The 22,680-nt window shown below is 42.1% G+C and overlaps 1 protein-coding gene across 1 annotated transcript; it reads right to left on the bottom strand.

The window, feature by feature from the left end:
• Positions 1-1,572: 1,572 nt before the first annotated feature.
• Reptor-bp (REPTOR-binding partner) lies at positions 1,573-22,658 on the bottom strand. Its single transcript, XM_070665655.1, is given in 5 exon segments — positions 1,573-2,464; positions 3,871-3,992; positions 7,324-7,417; positions 22,464-22,510; positions 22,513-22,658. Coding segments are annotated over 5 exon segments (495 nt in total). The 5' UTR covers positions 22,637-22,658; the 3' UTR covers positions 1,573-2,356.
• Positions 22,659-22,680: the final 22 nt, after the last annotated feature.

The raw sequence follows: 22,680 nt of genomic DNA, 5'->3' as shown, positions 1-22,680 counted from the left end.
ATCTACGAGGGCCCGAACGAGTTTCGAGTAAAGCCCGTCGAAAACGACGCTGGTAATTGCACGCCCGCGCGAGGAAAAACCCTTGTCTCCCTTAATTCGACAAATGAAAAGCGGAATATTATGTATAAACGCGTCTAGTTATTTAACGGCTGGAATTGGAACAAAAAGTTCTCGAATTGCGCGCACGTCCCGTATTTCGAAATTTTAACGAGCACCGCCAGATATACTGGATGCTACGCGATATAATTTATCTGACAGAATCGACTCATATAACCGCCTCTTATTCAGAAGATAGTTATTTTGCACTCAGGCACAACGTGTAAAATATATCATCTCCGGACACTGTCACAACTAAAGCCATCGTGCCAGGAAGTACATTATGTACCTACTATGCAGCAAGCTTAATAACAATGCGAAGCACTCGAGTTCTTTGCCCGGTACTTTAGTACAATTTGATATTTACGGAGCAATATTTCAACTTTACACTCCGCCTAACACGCTGATTTATTGCGACCATAGCGAGAAAAACAATGAGCTCCCTACTTCTTTTTTTTTCTTTCTTTTCTACTTCCGCATTATACACCAGCAAGATTTTCCTACGTTTCGCGTGTGAGAGACGCAGCTGAAATCGATATTTCCTTCTTAATAGGAAGGTAAAGTCTGATTCCGCGTGCATTGTGGCGAGACGGTGATTTATGGGCGACGTGATATTTGGCAGAAATTTCATCCGGGCTGCGTATACGAATTTAATCCTCGCATTTTCACGTTGCCTGCCATTTCGTTCGTATCAGTTATCGGGAAACAGAGCATCGCGTAAAAATCATTTTGAAACATTTTTAGTAATAACGAAATATCATAAAGCTAAATATCAGAATAAACCGATCTGACGCATTTATCTTGCATAAGCTATCAAGCAAGCGAAAAAAAAAGAAGACTATAATTCGTCCAGGGACGAAAATAATAAAAAAAAAACAAACAAAAATAAACCAGTACGCCGCATGGAGATTATGTTCTTACTCGTGGCGTTTGGTTCAATCGATGCGAACGTTTATAACGTCGTTATCGTCGCAATTATTACTACACGGCGACATTAAGCTCGTTCGTTACCGCTCGAGTTGATTAAAAGCTTCGAGCCAAATTGCGTAACGAAATTCGTTTCGAATTTTCGAATGTAATCGCGATAACAGCGATAACAGATTAATCCTTTTTATTATTTTTCTTTTCAACGGATCGCTCGAACGAGCGCAAGGGACGATATCGTCTATGGACATATCTGCAATCTACGTAAACGGGAACGGAGATTTCACGGCCCGATGTATTCCATGTCAAAATATGCAAATTCCCGTTGCGCAAAACCGCGACATCGCAGTGTCCGAAATGAGGTTTTGAAATATCCACCGGCGGATATGCATCCCTTACGCGCGAGTCGGAGAAAGAATTTCACGGTTGGCCATTCATGCGAATCTTACACACGTAAATGTTTTTGAATAATATAAAAGGGATTGGAAAAATCTTATATTTAATTCTCACATGGAAAAAGTTCAGGATAGGACGGCGAACGGTCGATAAATCTTTCATCGAAAAATATCGGTTTAATTTGACTATCAGACTCTTCCATACACATATACGAATAAACTTTTGTAATGATGGTAATTTGTACAAAACGATGATTCCTCTGTAATACGAGAAGAACTGCGCGTTGATAAAGCTCAAACGAATCAGCAAACGGTCAACGAAGAGATCCCGCAACCACGTCCATCGAACAAACAATACTGAATATAAAACTTTGATATACAACGATCGTCTTTCCCTTTGAGGCGTAACAGTAATATATCTACAAGTACTTTCTTACATCGCAACACTTATCTGAGGGAGGTACATTAAAAAGCGTGAGGCCGTAGGTAACCGACCGAAGTCCTTAACCAATAAAAAAATATGTGTCAACGTAACGAAAGTCGCGATAACAAAACGTACGTATATATAAAAAAAAAAAAAGGTAACACGGTGAGGTAACGAGGTAATCGGGGGGACAACGATCCCGAGAGAGAATCAGGAGAAAAACAAGAGGAAAATTTCGCATAAAAAACGTATTCTCTCGAGGAGGATCGCCGGAAGATCCACTTCTCGCGGCTTCTTGGTGGATCAACCGCGATATAGAAACGACCGATATAAAGAGAAAATTTCAAATTCGCCTGCCAATTATTCCCTATTGCCTCAAAGAACAGTTAAAGAGAAAGGGAGATAAGAGAAGACCGAAAGAAAGCTCGACTACGAGAGAGGGGTTTCGATCGAAGGAACAAGATAAATTGAACGGCTCGATCCACGTGACTTCCTTATTCCTCGCCTCCTTGGCTGCTTAGTTGCCACTAGGTTGCTCCCGCTTCAGCGAGCCGAGTTCCTCCAACATCGTCTGAAGTCCATCGGGGACTCGACCGGCGTCCAAATCCTGAGTCCACTGACGATACTGTAGAAAATAACAACGGTGGTGTGTAAAGTACGTATTTCGTCTCCCGGTCTCGTCTTGTTCGTACTAAACTCTCGCGTGCGCTGGAGATCTTCGGTGAAAGGATTTGGAGACATTCTTGCGAATATAGTGGAATACAGGAAAATTGGACTTGCTGGAACTGCTCCCCTTACTCGTGGTGGTTTGATCGGCGTAAAGATTCGTAATACCAATGTCAAATATTCTCGGAGCACCTTGTTAACGACTGCCCCGCACGGCGGAAAGGACAAGGAAAATGAAAGCCAATTAGTACTCGATACACAAATAATTTTTTACCTCAAGCTTTTTAGACCTTTATTCCGTACCATACTATTGTTCCGCCTATTGAATTTCATTTAAATTTGTTTCCACAAAGCGTAATCGAAAACAAAAGAATTATTTTATTATGATATTAAATTAAAAAAATTATTTGCACGAAAAATTTTCTACTGAAAATCAATGGAAAAACAAAAATTGCCAAACGACCGCGCAAAGTACTCAAATAATTCTAGCAAATACGAGTGCTTCTTGCAAACACAAAACAATGAAGATGCGAATAATACTCCTAGTCGCAGTGCTAAAGAGCGAACCTTTGTATTCCACCAGAACTTTACACTTTTGCGAGTAACTTAGTTTGCACTTCGAAGGAAGGTTTAAGGAAGACGATAAGGAAGACGATGCGAAAGGCGATGGGAAAGAAAAAGTTACGAGGTTCTCCAGCTTCCGAAGAATTTGCTTTGCTTTACGTTCGAAATACAACTAATTCAGAAAAGTTTAAGTCACATATTTTTCTCTTAAAAAAGAGAGAAATCTTTCTTTTTATATTTTCTAAGCTCCGTTCATATTTTATTAGCGTCATATTAATTTAGAGTCAAAAATTCAGATCTGTTTAAAATTTTAGACATAAAACAGTGCCATTCCTTGTCAAATGTGAATAAAATTGATACAATGACAACATTTCAAATTGTAAGTTATTAAAACTGACTTTTCTTTATTAAAGAGCAGAATAAATATTAAAACATTATCCGTCATTTAACTTAAAGTAAGTTTTACTCCAATAAAATATCGACGTTTATGTTTAAGAAAGAAAATCAACGAAAGAGGAATATTGAAGTGTGAAAGTGAAAAATTTTTCCCGATACTTTCGTTAAGAAAGAATATAAGTTCGACAAGGAATAGCACCTTTGTTTTCCGATTGTTGTAGAATACCGAATAAATTTAAAAAATTCGCAATTTATTCGCGAATCATTGTCTTTTTTAGACGCGCAACATATTCGTCATAATAAACGACCACTTAAAGAAAAATATCTTGGAGAATATCCCATTCTTTCCAAGAAATTCTCCATTCTCGTTCGTTCCAATCTCAAAGGATTAAGAGTATGACTCACCATCTCGAGCTCTTTCCGCAGAGCAAGCACCGCCTTTTCCCGATCAGCCACGAGCTCCTCCAGGTACTGATACCTCAACTTCTTGCGAGCACGGCACTCCCTCGCACTCTGCCGACTTCGTTCTGTAACAGAATAGCAAACGAGCGAGGGTGAGAAAACGCAGATCCATATTAATACGAGGAATCGATGCATGCAAAGCGCGGTCCCGGCACCTCCCCCACCCCCTCCCCCCGAGACGAAAGTTTCGGCACCGCATTCGCGCCGGGCATAAATTTCTCTGGGTTTTTGACGTCGGACTGTGACGTAACGGCAAAGCCAAGTGGCAGATATATACATATATATGTATATCACGAGCTCTACAAAAATTCACGATTTAATAATGTCGCCGAACGCGCAAGACGTATGGTAATGTCGCGGCATATGCGACCGAAAATCGGGAACCTTTACGAAGACGGACGGTATGTTACAGTTAAGCTATGATTTTGTTCGACCGTAGAGAGAAAATAGTGTCGGACTGAAATAAAAGCCCGATGAAACGGATTTAAATAACGACGTCGTCGCAATAATTTCCAAATCTGTAATATTCGAATCCTCGAGTCGCGGGGCTCTTAAATTTTTATTAAATTATTGTATTCCGCGCGATTAAATATATTCCGAAATTTCTTGTGTACATCGCGATGCTTGAATGTTTTCGAGATTTCCGAATTTAAGATCTGTACTTTATTTCTTTCTTCAAGAAAGTCGTGCCGGTGCGACTTAGTAGCCGCGCGACGACGCTACTCTTCGCATTGTAGATGCGATTATTTTATGCGAGCACGTAGGGAGTATTGGATCACATAATCATATTAAATCTTGCGTTTAATGACCCGTAGACGCATCGAGGCGGTGGTCACTCAATAAAGTGACTCGCTCGATCAAAGCGTGACTCGATATGTAATTTAATGCCAACGCTTACTCAGTATATCGAAAATGCAGAGCATATAAATCATTAAATTTGCCGATCTTCAAAAACAAAAAAATTCAGTATCTAATAATTTTTTTTTTTTCAATAATTGTGTTATTTTTAAATGCTATTATAATGCAGCTTAGAAATTTTCGTATCAGATTATTACATAATTTTGTAAATAACAAAATGTTTTTCGTCCATTGCGTCCATAATAAATGTCTTTTATGATCAAGGTTCGCGAATACGCTATCGTTCATGGCTCGCAAGACCTGCCTTTTACGTGGCAATAAACGTCACTCGTCTCATTGCGGACCTTTAAGGGTGACCACGACGTCGGTGAATTTCGCAGTCCGTGGAACGCCGATCAGCCCAACGCTGTAAATTTTATCGGAAAAAGATTCGTCGATGTCGATTGGAGCTGACGTGCGATCGGCATCGCGCTCGGGAGATCGATACCGGCGCGCCGCGGAAATTAAGCGTTCTCGCACAGTCAATTTGTGGCTCCATTTAGGATCTCATTGCGACGGCCGACATCTGGATCAAATTGAGGCGAAACTCGAACGGATTTAAATAAAACCTGGTCTCGTTCGTTCGCACGGCTAAGAACGACGCCGGCAAAGACTCGCGCGCAATTTGCGTCGATATATAGATCTTCGTGAATCTGAACGATTTTCTTCCGATAGACGTAAAACAAGTTAAAAAAGATACTATTATTTTAATCCTTTAACAGATTGCAACAGTTAAATCGACCGCACCAGAAAATCCAATAAAAACAGCAAAGCGATTAAAAATTCGAGCTTTTAATTAAAAATTTTTCAAATTAATATCTCTTTTTGACGGGAATAATATAAACTGGGAATATTAAAAATCAATTTGTCTTATATAATTTTAGCAAGACGTCGAATATTCGACAAATTAAACAAAATTTATAGAAGTTCTTAGCGGTATAATATAGAGTGCTTCGCAGCTGCGGCCGTTCTATAAATTTCAAATATGATTCAATTGTCAGTCCGTACATTAAAGCTTAATGCAATGATAGTTAGCCGTAAAGTTTTCGCTACCGACTAAGAGTCTGTACCCGGGAAAATTAACGTCGAATGAAATGCGGCGTGGATTGAACGGCGTGCGGAAAGGAGGCTGCGTCGCGGTCGGAAAGAACTGGGGACGAAAGCGAAACAAAAGGGAGAATGGAATAGCGCGCTAGGCGATTATAAAGTTTCTCCATTCCCGAATGAGAGGACCACGCGCGTTCCAGAAATAACCCTGCGAAATTACTCGGTGCCGGTCCATGCAGCAGCCGCGGCGTGGTACCGGCGCTTCCCACCCGATTTCTCCTCCTACCTTGCACCTTTCTCTCGCCGCTTTTGTTACCCCGAGAAGAGCTTCGCGGCAGCGAAATGGCGGAATTGCAAAATAGCCAGCCGATAACCGTACGGTGAAAGCGCGGCTGGTAATCCTTGTTCACCGGGATATCGAGAAACCGCCGCGGACGGCCTAGATATAAATATTCATTCGCGAAAGAGATAAACGTTTCCACGGCGATTCGCACCACTTCGTGCAGCCCTTACGTTAGACGCGAAATGGCACGGCAATCAGCGGATACGTAATTCCCTTCTCCGTAGTAAAGATGCGCTTCGTTGCTGCGGCTCTATCAACGTTTTAATCAAGAGACGTCGACGTGAATACGCGCGGAAAATCTTAACGCGGCGAATAACCGACGTTGGCCATATTAATTTTATTAAGTGTTATTATTTCTTCGATTTATGAAAAATAATCTTTTTCGGATAAATTAACGACCAAAAAATCTATGTAACGGTATGTTCTTGCCGGTAATAATTTGCAGTTGCAATTAATTAGCACGAAATCAATAAATTCGTAATTTATTAAATTGTCCAACAGTCAATTAAAATATCAGACTACAGATGTGAGGAAAATGTAATAGAATTGATAATTGATTGTTGTATTTAGGGAAAGAGAGACGAGAAATCAAACAATATATATACAATATTGCAATAAAATAATAATCAGCTAGTATTCGGTTATTACAAATTAATAAATCACAAATAATCTCCGATCACAGTAAAATTATCTGTTATTTGTCATATAAAATAATTACATTTTTCTCACAATTTTGATTGAGTAAATTAACGTATGTTCCACTACCAAAGGATTCTAATAAAGACAATAACTTTGTTTCATTTTATGATTACTAGATAGTGATTAAACGAATAATAATGACCAATGCAATTTATATTTATGCATTATTTAATAAACCTTAATAATAATTACTTAATTACTGATTCCAAATTATTTCACTAACTCAATTGCGAAAACGATCAATTGCATTGTCGCGCAGTATTCATTGTAGAAGTGCGAAACAATTTTCTAATTGCAGCGAGAAAATAATTTATTATTGATAAAATCGTATCGTTACAAACGTGACGGCGGAACATAATGCCGCGGTGAATTTTCAGAATGTCACCAAGTATATCTTTGCAACTACTTACCGAGCTTAGCTTTCATGTCCGCCCTGTCCGCCGCCTTCCTTCCAGGCTTGCGTCCCCTCTTGCCCCCCTCTTTCCGATCACCGCGAGATCCCTCCTGTAAATGGAAAATGTACAATGATTAATTGCGGAAAAAATTTGTCGTCTCGTAAATACTCTATTAACGGGGCCGTAATCGAATCGAAATCGTCGCACGTTTTTCTCTCACCGTCGCGACCGAAACAGAGAAATCAACCACTCGTTAAAACCAATCTATTTTACACCCGCGACATTACCTCCAATCGGCTTTCGCCAACTGCATGAAGAGACTAGTGAATAATTCCGCCGAGAGTTGTTCATGATTAATGATCACGCCGTGAGTAGGTATTTGCGCGCGGGGGGAGCAGCGCCGCCGGTGACAAATCTTGCGCGAGAAGCCGAGACGGCATTAAAAATTGACGTTACAAAACGCGCGGCTGGATTATTACGCGGCCTACCGAAACGAAAAGCGAGCACGTCATGAATAATTCGCCGCGGGGTAATTTACGATTCAATCGGGTCGCGGTCTCACGTACACGCGCACACGCGACTGCTATAATGCCGCTTGATCCGCGCCGGAGTTTCGCCCCGATTAATATCTTGAGCGAGACACGGCGGTGTCGTTTTCAATGGAAACAAAAGCTCATTGTGTCGCCGGAGGAGGACCGAGGCTGGGCGGAGGGGAATCCGCCCCGGTGAAAAGCTCAGGGGGAGGTTTGAAATCGTCTCCTTCGCCACGAAGATCTTCTCTCTCCCGATCGTAAACGCGAAATGAGCAATCGCTGTCTCTCGCCGAGTCTCTCCCCTTTTTCTCACGACCACAAAAGTGCAATGAGCGTTATTCAATACCCGCGGACGTGCGACCGAACGATGCCTAATAAACGTCCACATTGCCGGCGACACAGTTACTCAACTTGGAGCTTTATGCTCCTCATAACTCAACCCGTCAGACGAAATCGAGCGAGAGACAAGGCAAGCCGGAGGAAACTAAAGAAAACTCAGGCAAACCGAAGAAACTAGAGACACGGAAAGTAATATAAAACTTTCGCCGACAATTATCTGCACGCGGAAAATATTTAAGAATATAAATTTATATATACATTAATATATTAATTTTACATTAAATATACTCACATTTTTAAATAAGTAACGTAAGCCACAAGTAGGATTAAATCAGTAAAACGCCGCGATTTTGTTGGATTCTAACTTGTTGAGTTAAAATCTCGTGATACACGGGAGTAAAATATTCAATATAATATTTGGCCTTTAAGTTCCTTTATAACGCGTTAAACTACGTAGAGGTGAGGTAGCGGCAGAGTATACACAAACAAAGTCGAACGAGCCTACGTGACTCGCAGCCTGCGAGTCGCAGGGTCTGACGCCCGTCCCCCACCCTACCATCCCCACTACCTCGAGAGCTCACCCAGAAATGAACCACGTGGTACGCAGCAGCTCGCACTTCCGGGCACGTGTCGGAATAGGTATATCGTGCGGACGAATCTCGTGTCGCGGCTCACACTTTCTACGACTAATGATCTTCACGCAGAGAGTACGGGTGAGTAAAATGCTTCACATAAAATACTTCTAACTAAGTAGAACGAAGGAACTCGAATCATCTCATTTATTCAGTCTTGTGGCGTGTCGCGTATGATCTCCCCCGTATCCACGACGTTGCCCAGGTCTTTTAACTAACCCAAGTTCGTTTTCTGTTTAGATTAAAACCCAGAGAAGCGTACGTTCGTCGTTGATATGGAACAAACGAACCACGGGCGGTTCTTCGGGCTATTTTTTCGGAAGCTTCGTTGAATATAATCGGGCGTAAGAAATTTGTTGCGACTTTCATAACCAGGAGTGCCATCCAAGGTCGTGCGTTAGATTTTCATTAATATTTAGCTCTCGCGATGGTAGATAACCCGGTCGCGGTGTTCGCGAGTGACCAGTGCACAGAAGGAAGGCACGACGTACTTCTCCAACATCCTGAGAGGAGGAGGAGGCCTCGGACAGGCATCCTACATCGGCAGAGCAACCCCAAGGTATTATTTCTTATTTTAATATAATTAACATTTTCTCTCCCGTTACCGAAATCGCTTTGTCGCTTTGGTAAAAGCATTTAGTAATCAGAAATAGTGCAATTTAATTATGAGTAAAAGAAAAAAATATTTAATTCCAGAAAAATTATATTTTAGAAATGTTCAGATAACACCCAACTTTTATTTCAATTATTTAACTCAAAGATTGATTGAGAAGCAAGTAAAAAAAAATTTTGTTTTTAATAAAAACCGGCCACTGTGCTTGCCTGGCCGCCGTGGTCAGTCGGGAACACGTGCATGTGTATTTAACTAAACCGAAAGCTATCGTGCACGCGGTCGGCGTAGATAGGTCAGTAGCTAGTACGCGGCGATAAACGTTTAGATATCTAGCTTTTCTAGTTCAATACTGGACAGTTTTGCTGGAATATTTTGCTGGACAGTCACGAGATAAACCACGGATTGGCTAGCTATCATTAAGTCACGGTTAAACTCAATTTCCACTCGGATTTAATTTCAAATAATTACTTAAAGAACTTATTAAAGCCGCATAAATTTTTTAAAATAATTTACGTTACTTGAATCGTTTCTACAATTTGTATTCTGCTTTTTATGTTACAGGATCGTCGTAGCTGTAACTCTGCCGCTGCGCATCAAACTGGTGAGCGAAAAATATTTTATATTACGGTGGTGGGTATTACATTTACGTAAAAAAGAAAAATAGGATCGGTATTTTAATTAAAAATAAATTAATATGAAATATATAAAATAATGTTAATATGAAATAATTCATCGCGTGTAACATTTATTGTTACTATTCTCGCAGTTTCGCGAGTCAAACAAAGTACGCGTCTTCTTTCTATTAATTCAAATCGGCAAACTGCATATAACTTGTGTATTTAAAAATTGAAATTAATCTTTATTACAAAACTTGTTAATAAATTATATATGTATACGCGTATGAATTTTTAACTCGACGCCGCACATGCGTTACGAGTCTGTATAGTACCGTCATTTTTACCTCAACGGCTTCGCGGTCCCAAGAATATTATTTATGCAGAATACACGTTTGTTGTGCACACAAACTCCCGCAAGTCAAACGAATGCGCGATGCGCATACATTTTCGCGCGGTTCTCATTTCGTTCCGCGACGAAAAACGAGTGGCGGCCACACGCGGAAACGCGGAATAATTACCTCGAGGAACAATTTCGCAGTCTTGGAGGCACGGGGGACGAAACGCGGTAGATAGAACTACCATCTTGTCGACGAGCCGTTAAAATTTACACGCCCCTCGGGCACGGTTGTTGCACCGCGCCCTTTAGGTATGCATACGCGCTCAAGGGTGACAAAATACAAATTCCTGCCCCCTTTTAGTATCGCTGTTTACCGCTACGAACTTGCCCAAGCCTTCTCAATCTTATCTAGTATTAAATCTCCCCGAATCCTGTTTTTCCCCCCTTCCCCCGAGCGGTCTCAGCTTTTTTTTAACCGACCATAACCACCCTCACGTTGGTTACCGAGGCCCTTTGCCTCTGTGATCTGAAATCTCTCCCCCCGCCCGCCCTCGAGTTATTGTGTGAAATAATTGGAAGCGATTTTTACACGTCAAAAAAAAAAAAAAAATAATAAAAAAAAATTATAACTTTGAAATATGTAGAGAATTACAAAAGAATAAATCGAAAATATAGCGTACGCATGTAAAGAGGATTGCTCGCGGCCGTATTTTATATATCGCAGTATATTGTAGTTATATACTAACGCGAGAGATAGATATGAATGTAAACATCTCGTTAACAGATGTAATATATCTTTTATAATATTTCAGAATATTAAGTTACCTGTCAGTCATAGTTGTTTCTTTTTTAGAAAATAACTTTTCACGGTATAAATGATGCTAATTAAAGAATAAAACTCACTGCGCTACCCGTCTATATTATTCCCTTTCATTAAGTATCCGTATTTGTACAAAAATAAGAAAAAATTAAAAAAAAAAAAACTTTTATAAATGAATATCATTTCAAAGTCTTAACGTTGCAAAGTTTTATCATTAAGTTTCACATGTCGCTGAAAGTGTCTTTAATGCGAACACGGATAAGTTCAGAATTAGTATGATAAATCGAAATGTCTCTGCAATCATCTGAAATCCTATCTCCGTCGCAGAACAGATGATTCGCGACTATAAGCCCTTTCAGAATCTGCCAGACATTTACTGACATTGACATTGACATTTCCGTCTTCACTTCCTCGTCTTCTCTGCGTCGCACATTCTCACGTTTCAGCCGCAAACGTGCCTAAGAACGCAGTCTAATTCCGAGTCCTTTTCAAAACTTAGTTTCGTTACGCAAAGAAAAAAATATATATCGCGATATACATTTATACGTATTAATGCGTTCAAATGCAAATGAGCGACTCCAGTACCGAGCTAACAAGAGTTTTATGGCGACTTGAACGGCAATCAAACAACTATCAGAGGTGAAACGTAAGATCCCGTCATCGTCACGTAATTGTAAAGTTTTATGAAATTTTTCTCTAACATTTTTCGTCGTTATCGAGAAAAACATGCGAGGCAATGTTTCTCGTTTAAAAAGTAATTTCAGTTATCTGAAACTCGATTACTAGATTGTCGTTACAGAAAATTGAGCTTGGCCTTACTACTAGAATGCGAGTTTCCGTAAAAGCAATACTCGTTTTAATTTTTCTAATTTGCATTTGCACGGAGGGGAAAAAAATCTGTTAGCGCATTATCGACGTTCTCCAATTTTTTTTACAGACTAATAGTATTAAAAGGCCGGAATTTTTCAAGTCCCCGCATTCACGCGAAATTTCTCGATCTCAGATGCATTATGCAAAATTTTATACGATATATGGCAATGCTCCTTTAATAGATAATTTCAAGAGATAACGATATGGATAATTTTTAAGAAAACATTACCCTGTCGTAATGGCGAAAAATAGAGAGACGATCGCGTGCTTAATAATTTTATAATATAAGCCATTTTGCACACAACGCTTTTACGCCACTTCCAGACGTAGCGTACGCTTTTTTTCTGCGAAAGCTAACCCGTCTAGAAAAAACGTATTTGCCCTAAAAGCAGCGATGTAAAACGTTATTATCTTTTATGGATACATTTTCTGCACTCGTATCGGTCACAGGCTCCAGTGTGTATAAAAAATAAATTTTTTTTTTATTACTTAAAAGGACTGAAAGGAATTACTAAAAGCAAGCGCTGTAAAAAATAGTGTCGAACGGTCGGACTTGAGGCTCTCCGCGTTATACTGTTTTAAACATTAATCAACCAGAGGTACGCTTCAATGGAAACCCTTAACGTCGTCTCGCCACGGCGAACCGGATGCGCGATACCGCGTTGCTGCACCGGGAACCGGATGCCCGTAAAGCATATTGCGCACAATATGCAGCGGAGATGCAGCGACATGGTTCACGCCGCTGCCGTCGTCTTTACGCGTTCAAGCCAAATGCACGTAACGATTATTTGAGATATCAACGCCGATAAGCCGAATTATCGTCAACAGTCTGAAAATACTCGGGGGATATTAAAGCCTCTGCTATAATTTTCTACATGGCGTTTCTCGATTTTTTCACCGCGGATCTACACACCTTTTTAATTAATTTCTGACGGGAAAAAAATAGATATATTTTTTCTGTTTGTTTCTATTTGTAAATTTTATTTTGCAGCAAAATTTTTAATTGAAACTCACTCATAGAGACGCGACGTTAAATGTCACCAAATAAAACTTACGCGGGAAAACCTAATTTGCAGAAAACTATTTATTATTCGCCTGCAAAGAGCGAAAAAAACTTTTTTATGCGCATACGTTTATAATATCTAGAGATTAAAATTTCGCAAAGCAAAATTTCAATCAAAGCGATCTCTAACACCGGATCTGGCAATAGGGAGACGCATTGCACACGCTGGAGTCTGGTGTACCATTATAAATTAAAACACGGCAAATACTCCCGCTGTAAACTGGTTTGTCGAAAGACCTAAATCCATTTAACTTTATTAAAATTTCGTTCGGTCTTGTAAGTAAATGCAGACTACTTGAAAAATTTACTTTGCCCGAAATCCTCTCAAAGATTATTGTGAAATATAAATAAGCCTTGGGTCGTTTCTGTAAAAGAGCATTACCATCTTCGTCGTTAAAGTCCTCAAATATGTTATTTCTTCAAGAACATTAGCACTTATCTTTCTCTATTTTCCTCCCTAAATTATTACACTTATCCCGTCAAAAATTAGGCGTATTGTAAACCAAAAAAAAAAAAAAAATAGATTAATAAAACTTTGTCTTTAATCCAACTTAAATAACCGTCGCGAAATCTAGACAAGGAACATTCATTTGTCGATCAACAGGATAATTAATAACGAAAAGTGTAGATAGATTATATTACACTGCGAAATCGAGTTAACGACGCGAGCTCTCTTTTACGGTTACCAGTCATTTAAAACCCTCGAGCAAGAGCCATTCATTAGATCGCATTCCTACCTCGCGTACTGCCGAACGAGTCTCAGGTGATCGCTTTTCAAGAGAAAACTCTTTAATTACAGCCGCGCCACCGCGGGTTCTACCGCCGCCGTCTTTTACGACGGCTTTTTCGCCGATATTCTCCAATTTCGAAGAGGGATAACGCGTGCTCGCAATTAATTTCGTTTATTAGCCAAATCATTCCCGTGACCTCTTTCAAGCGCAACCCTTCCGAACGTTTTTAGGATACATCGCGAATTTTCCGCCTAGCTTTTCTTCTCTTATTCGCCTTAAGGCTTTTCTTCTCATATATCCGTGATTCGAATCGGCCACAGTGGACCCACTCATCTTCTCCGCTCTGCTTCCGGCATTATCTGTTTTTCACGCTCGAGTAACCTCTCGAATTTCAGTGTCGTTTGACACGGTTTTATTAGCATGGTTAATTTTAATTGCCTTAGTAACCGAGTTTGCTGGCCAAGCGTCGTAATTTTCCTCGCTCTTCTATCTTACTTTTTTTTTTCTTTTTTTTTTGTCGTTGTCTTCCCCTTTTTTTGTTCTTCCTCCTCCAACGGAACAACCACGAGAAGAATATTACAGTGAAACCGGATGTCCGCGAAAGACACGCGCGCAAAAGGCACTCCTAGTTGGCTTTACTATTTTTTTTTTCTGCCTTGTTTAAGGCGCTCAGCGGAAAATGGACGTTAGACAAATTGGACTAAAGTGGACCGAAATGGAACAAAGTAGACGTAAGTGAGGGATAGGAACGTTTTACTATGGTGGTCGCGAGGTAAAAGGAGGGCTGCTTTCCACGCTTAACTCTTTCGTCTTGAATTCTCATTTTGCGGAATGATTTACAGGGAAAATTTCGCGCGTGTCCAAACTTTTATAATCATCTGCCGGCGATTAACGCGAATTTATTGTCGCGGCAAGATTCTTTGACATAAAAAAACTTGAAACGTTCGCGATCACGGTATATTTCGAACGAAAACCGTTAATCATTAAAGGAGAACTCTACTTAAAAAAGGGTTATCAACGATCATCCTCAGACTTAAGTTCACGAGAATGTTAAACCTCTGGACGTAAAGATCTTAACTCGAGGTGCGAATTTGCCATAAAATCTTAACTTTCGTCGCCGCGCGTCAACGTTGCTATTTACGGTGTGCAATTTACGTAAGGTTTCATTAAGATTTCGCAATACGTCGTTGAATACACGCACTCTCTCTCTCTCTCTTACTCTCTCCCTCTCTGTTTCTCGCACGTCACTCACGATAATAAAGCAGACAGGCAGTGAATGCACGATGCAAGAGTTACCGGATTCGCCGTGCCCACGACCTTATTATTACCTCTATTCGATGGTTGCACAATCCTCCAGTTCGCTCACGCGCATTTTCTCCGAATGCACGAGCTTATCTGTCTCGAGCAGAGTATTTTCGTCGGTCACCACATCCGAAGGCCATATTTAGCTCACCGCGTTACGTCTCGCTCGTACGCAAGACTTTTTAACGATCCGCGTCAACGGGAGAGCTTTCGCGAAAGTTACAATGCCGCCGGCGGCAATTTTAGAGAGCGGTAAAGCGGATTTCAACCCCAGGTGAGTTGAACTTCGGTGACATTTTAAACATCTGGTAGTACCTTTTCACGGCTCGCGATTTTTAAATCTCGCTAGACGGTAGCATTTATAAATCGGACTTTCAAACTCATATATGATTAATGACATTTCATAAGGGCACGGCCGTTTGATTTAGCCTTATTATTGCGAGCTTTAAGCGCGGTATTTTTGCGGGTGTCGCTTCTTTTTCTTTCCCTCTGCCATTTCGAACCGCGACGGCAAAGCTTCGGAGTGCCGGTCTCGGAGAGTGTACAGTCGCGGCTTAAAGCTTTCTTGAGCTTTTCCAGGTCATTGTTCGTCCCGACTAGCGTAACCGGAAGAGAGTAGGAGGTACGGAAAGAGGCGGAGAAAGCTCCCTCGTAATTTTCCAGCCGCGCCGCTGCTCCAGCGACGTTATGTACAACAATGAACGGGGATGTTTCGCAAGCACAATGGGCTAGTGCGAGCGAAATCATTGCGTGAGCACCAAAATCGCGTAAATTTCGTCGCCCCCGCTGCGCGTAACCCGTCCGCGTATCACGGTGAAAATACGTTCGCGTCCCGATATAAAATTAGAATGAAAAGCGCAACTCTACGTTGTATTTTCGCGATACCCCGCGGCCGTAGCGAAGTCTACCGTGAAAACAGAATTTAAAAAGTCGGCAAATTAACCTTCATAAGATATCGATAAAATATATATAAAATTGAATTCGAAGTCTTTCACGGTAGTCTTGACAACGTAGCAAGTTTTATTATCTCGCCCTCCCCCTCTCCCCCGCGATTTGATTAGACTCGCGGCTATGTATTCTACTTCGTCTAAAATTTCTTCAAGATACCGAGATAAAACTGCACACGACTTGGTATGTGCCGCATAGTGGCGTACTGAGAAAAGTACATAAAACGTATAACATTTTTCCCGCTCGCATACACGGCTGATAAGGAGACAAAGAAAGAGCACGCGATTGGATTTATGCGATCGCATTCGTCCACGTTCTAGACAATAATTCATGAAAGTCAAACGACATAAAGAGCGTACGCATATGCGCGAACGAGGACGTAGATTTTGACGACGGGAAGGAGTAGTATCACGAAATATCCCGAGGCGGATATAAATTTCTTTCGCGTCGACAACGACGCGAGGTACCACAATCGGCGAGGCCAATACGCATGTAAACGGAAATAAAAATGATTCAATACGCCGCTGCGACGACGGCAGGCAATGAACCGCGTGAGTGCGCACTTTGCACACCGCGCGGCAATTTGATGACGTGTTCAAAACTTCCTGCTCCGTAAAAAAAAAATAAATCGCAAAGTTTCCAAGTTCGTAAGAAATTTCACTAAAAACAAAGAGCGGCACGCATCGCAACGTATAAGACGAGTTTGAGGAGAGCGACCGGAAAACGCTTTGCAGAATTTAATATACTTTCTGTGCTACTTTTTAAAACGCGGTTTTTAATGTTCTAATACATTTATAGGAAGTGCGTAGCTTTGAAAAGTATACGAGGTAGACGCGAGCTGAAGAAAATCACGATTTTTTCACGTCGCGAATTCTCTTTCTTAAAAAGATTAATTTTGAATAAAGTAAATAAGAATTTATTTCATTTCAAATCTGATTCAAACGTAACATTAAATGCGTAAAAATATTAGTAACGATTGGCATCGTTATAAAGAGGACTTTGAAATCTTTCGAATTGTTTTAAAAAAATAATTAACAAATAAATGCGAATACAATTTATAGAACCTCTCGTAAATCCTACCAAGTTTAATAAATTTGAAATATATAGAAATTCCACGATCCTAAGCAAAGTAATATTTTTAGTAAATTACAATACTATATAAGATACTTGTTAGAGTCACTGCCACATATTGCGCTAAAGATATTGCACCGGGCGAGAGGTTCTTTTGCACAATGCTGTGTAACATCTGGAGCGTTTCTCGTGATAACCTGGCTCAGCGAGATACGAGCACGAAACGAGTGACGGCGTTGAGAACGCGAGGATCCTCCGTTACATTACTACCGGAGCGATGATACTCGGTGCCGCTGCTGCTGCACCCTAAAGCTGTATCACCGGTGATGGTAATGATAACGAGAACGATAACGTTCGCAATACCGACAATCATACGGGGACAATCGCCGGGGCCGCCGTCCGCGACGAGGGACATTAAAGTTCCGCTGAAATTCAGCGATAGAGATGACGGCGGTTGCTAGATAACTCAATGAATAGTGTCCCGAGATATTTCATACGCGAGATGTTCTCCGGAACGTACCTGTCGTTACGACTTTCGCAAATAAAACAAAATCGTGATTTTTTTTTCAAGTTGACAATATCGCGCTCTAAGCTGCAACCGCTAGGTTTAGAATTTTAGAGAATATTTTAATCGACAGCTTGCAGAACGACGGCAAGGTGCAGCGCTCTGACCAAGGGTCGTCCGTTTCCTTTCCCGGTAGACTTTCGCGTACGTTCTTTCATTATCGTGACTCCGATTAAATGCTTTAACCGCGTGCATCGAAGCGTTTCACGCAGCGCGCACGCGCCTGCATCTTGCATCGCCGGCGATGTTCGAAGAAGTGCACGAAGGACAACGGGCGATCACGTACAATCGTAATTCCCCGTTCGGACACGAGATTGCGAACCTTGTTTCCAAGGACGTGATACGAAGGAAACATCGCGGATTCGTTAAAAGACGCCGTTGCCTCGACGCCTCTACGTAGTACCTCAATTACTTCCCGACTAACCGAGATGGTACTCAGTAGATTTCTTCGTAACGTAATGTAATACGATCTGTTTTAAAACTAGTACACGAATCTCTCCTTCGCGAGAACCTTCATAAAAATTTCGGAAAAACTTTTCAGCTTTTAAAAATGAGTAGGACGATAAAAAAATAAAATTAATTTAAACTGCAAGTATAAATAAAAATTAATAATTGCATCAAAGAGAAATCTATCTATAAAAAAAGAACAAAATGTTCAATTTAAAAAATATGAATTTTATAATATATTATTTCTTCCCACCCGATAGTTAAAAAAAAAAACAATATATATTCTTGATGCGAGTGTTCATGTGGATGGCATTGAATTCGTAACAAGACGATAGATACGAGAATGAGAGAGTATGAATTAATCAATGCTGCAGTACGCAGTAGATAAGGCCGTTAGATTATCATATTAAATCTAAATATTTTTATATCAGATATAATATATCAGATATAATACCAGATGCATAAAAATTAACATATTTACCAAAAATCGGTAATGAAAGATAATTCGGCGATAGAATTATGACAGGTTTAAAAAGATTACTATTGAGCTTGCACATATTTACATTACGCAACAAAATCGAATAGCGTTAACGTTGAACCGTAAAGCCTCGCTAAATAAAAATTTCACGGTAAATCAGATTTCTGAATAATTACTGTGATCTCTCACGCGTAATTCAATCAACAGGTATTATATCCGATGTATCATACATACTATTATACCATATACATTTGTGTCGCAATTAATAATGTATATTTAAATACATATGATTGTTTCGTACGCGCTGCTTCTCTCGAAATGCAGCTGCAATACTGTTTTATAAATATAACTCGGTCGGACTCGGTTCGATCTCCGCGTGCTTCTTTTATTTCGTTACCGAATAGAGTCAAAAGTCGACGAAAGTAACGACGATAAAGAACCCTTCGCGAGATAAGCGTGCCGAACGCGAATACAAATAAGAGTACAGCGCAGTGGTATCGCAAAACGCCTCGTTCCAAGAATAACTCGCGATTAGTTTGTGGTGTACGTGCCAGGTACGCGCGCCGTCTCAAGCGGACGTCTTTTTTTCCGCGCGAAAGTGCGGCCCGCTCAAAATTCGGTGGGCCATCCGCGCCGACACGCGCGGTGTCGCCAATGAATTGCGTAGTAGCGTCGCGGGTGGGCGACGCGGACGCCCGCCGCGCGGCGTACTCTAAAATCGACCCGGTCTTCCTCGCGCGGCGCGTCGGCGTCGCGGCGAAGGAAACGTCGCGACACTTTATGAATTACGATCATCTCGAACGGTACCGGGGAACGGGCGTCCCAGTTTCGTCGCGCCGGCGAAGAAAAAAGAGAGAGCACGGAGACGCGCACGCATACGCGCGCGTCGCGACGACACACCGACGCGTACGGGCACGAGAGGCGCCGCGAAACGTTACATACGGCGTGTGCATATAAGGCGTTTCTCCGCCGCGACGCGGACCGGAACGTACGACGCGGAAAAGCGGAAACGCGGACCGTGGGCGGTGCGCCGCGGCGTCAAGCCGCGCGACGGCGTCGCGACGCCCGGTGGCCGAGAGTCCGCGCCGGGACGGCCACGCGAAAAATAATCTGGAGGGAAAACTCACCGGTGCTACGCGTCGTGCGGGCTCTGTCAACTGCGCAGTTCACGGACCAAAAGGCTCTCGGTCGGCAGGAACGTGACGCGCGCGGATCGCGCTCGCGGCCGATCCACCGTGTTGACGTCGGCGACACCACGCGGAGCTTCGTGAAGACGCGACCGCGATAGCCGCGGCCGACTCCCCGTGCTTATGTTGGCGGCATCGCGCGGACTCCCGCGGAATCTCAGCCATCATGATCGCGGTCGACTCGGCGCCATGTAGGTTCTACCTCCCCGGATCGTGGTATAACTTTTCCACCGGTGAACGCGTCTGAGACACGAACGGGATGCGCCGCGACGATCGATGCTCATCGCGCGAGCCACGGCGAAGGTCCGGCGAGCAATATTGCCGACGAAATCTCACTTCCCGAAAAATGTAGTCTGAATATCGCGGAGCGGTTCGTGAGCATGTCCTCACTTCTCGCGACGAGCCAACTAACTGCCAAATCTCGAAGCGCGGCTGCGACTCTCGAAGTATCGAAAGGTGGAGGGCCAATCACATCGCGAGGTTGAGAGTACGGTTCGTTCTGTTCTCTGCATTTGGCGGTAGATGAGCGAGCGGTTAATGTACGGGAGGGGAGGAAAAAAGTTAACGGATCTCTACTTAAATTTACTAAATAAATTTTACCGTGTAACTTTTAATATATCACTGCCGTTATCAAGTTCTTTTATAGATATTATAAGAATTATGGATATTTCTAATGCTCTCAAAAAAGCATTTAACTCAGAATACGAAAATTAATTAAATCAAAATTAATTAACAATAGTAGAAATTAAATTGCAAAACAGGTTTACATATTAATGCTGAAATTAAGTTGAAAACGTAATCATAAATCGAAAAACATAATTAAATTATTATTAATAAAATCGTAACCGGTATAAATGTACCATACGGTAGTACGTGAACATACCTGATATGTCCATCATCCCGAGTACTTTCGCATTTCGACGAAGAAATAATCTGCGATCTACGTCCCCCAGAGTATTAGCGATGAATTCCCATTTGAACCACCACGACGAAAAATCTCAGACGACGATATCACGAGTCACAAAGTATCGCGACTGAATATATTCGCGATTGTCTTTCTCGTCTTCCTACGCGCGATACTCACAATCAGTCGAAGAGTAAACTAGCGCGAATTCGCGAGCCTGTCCATCGACGAAGAGACTACCTTCTCGGATCGTGGTGTAACTTTTCCGCCGCCGATCGCGCCTAGGACACGAACGAGATGCGCTGCGACGATCGATGCACATCACGCGAGCTACGGCGAAGGTCCGGCGAGCAATATTGCCGACAAAATCTCACTTCTCGGAAAAATTAGACTGAATATCGCGGAGCGGCTTGTGAACGTGTCCTCACTTCTCGCGACTAGCCGGCTAACTGCCAAATCTCAAAGCGCGGCTGCGATTCTCGAAGTATCGAAAGGTGGAGGGCCAATCACGTCGCGAGGTTGAGAGTACGGTTCGTTCTGTTCTCTGCATTTGGCGGTAGATGAGCGAGCGGTTAATGTACTGGAGAGGAGGAAATAAGTTAACTGATCTCTATTTAAATTTACTCGGTAAATTTTACCGTGTAACTTTTGATATATCACTGCCGTTATCAAGTTCTTTTATAGATATTATAAGAATTATGGCTATTTCTATTGCTCTTAAAACTGCATTTAATTCAGAATACGAAAATTAATTAAATCAAAATTAATTTACAATGGTAGAAATTAAATTGCGAAACAGGTTTACATATTAATGCTGAAATTAGGTTAAAAACGTAATCATAAATCGAAAGACATAATTAAATTATTATTAATAAAATCGTAACCGGTATAAATGTACGATATGATAGTACATGAACATACCTGATATGTCCATCATCCCAAGTACTTTCGCACTTCGACAAAGAAATAATCCTCGATCTACGTCCCCCAAGATATTCGTGATGAAATCCCGTTCGAACTAGCACGACGAAAAATCACGGACGACGATACCGCGAGTCGCAAAGTATCGCGGCTGAATATATTCACGTTTGTCTCTCTCGTCTTTCCACACGCGATACTCAGTCCGAGAGTAGACTAGCTCGAATTCGCGAGTCCGTTCATCGACGAAAGACAACGAAATAATCACGATACGTTGATAATGACAAAAGACGACGAGAAAGACCACGGGTAAGACAAAGAGAAAGACGACGAGAAAGATAGAGAGAGAAGACTCGACTGACACTCGCGGTCAAACAAAATGGCGATCACCTGCAACGCCATCGGTCGTCGAGAGATCGCGGCGGTGGTCAGTGCCATCTCTGTGAAAGAACGCAAAGCCGAATCAGGCGCCAGCCTGACCGCATGAACGAAATATCGGCCAGCTAAAACGGCAACCCCTCGTCCACCCACCCGCTTCCCCCCCGTCATCCCGCGATCGCGATCGATGCGAGCTAGGGTGTTGAGGCAATTGGCGATTCGCGCGTGCTATCGCGACGATCGAAACGCGATGCTAGCGAGCGAGCGTGCTCTTTGCACAACGTGGTGTAATCCCGCCTAGCGTGCATGCAAGGCTCCGTCATTTTCCCCTCATGGCAGGTTTGCGTCACGCGCGAGCACATTGTCAGGCGCGTGTCGCCGAAAAATTGGCGCGCCACTCACCGTCTCGTTCTCCGCGATGCACATCGGCTCCACTTCCATGTCGTTCGCACGCGTCGGTGACACACAAATGTACAGGTGCTGCGGGGTGGCTCTCGCACTCGACGATGGCGATCGTCCGTAACAGTTCGCGACGGCAACGTGTGTCTGTTTACAAACACTGCAAGGTCACACATCGGACCGCCGTCTCGCCTCCACCTTCCCGCCCACCCCCGCCCAG

The sequence above is a fragment of the Cardiocondyla obscurior genome, linkage group LG13 (genome assembly GCF_019399895.1).
Source record: "Cardiocondyla obscurior isolate alpha-2009 linkage group LG13, Cobs3.1, whole genome shotgun sequence".
Classification (NCBI taxonomy): Eukaryota; Metazoa; Arthropoda; class Insecta; order Hymenoptera; family Formicidae; genus Cardiocondyla; species Cardiocondyla obscurior.
Note: the sequence above shows the minus strand (reverse complement) of the source record. Positions and strands in the feature narration are given on the sequence as shown.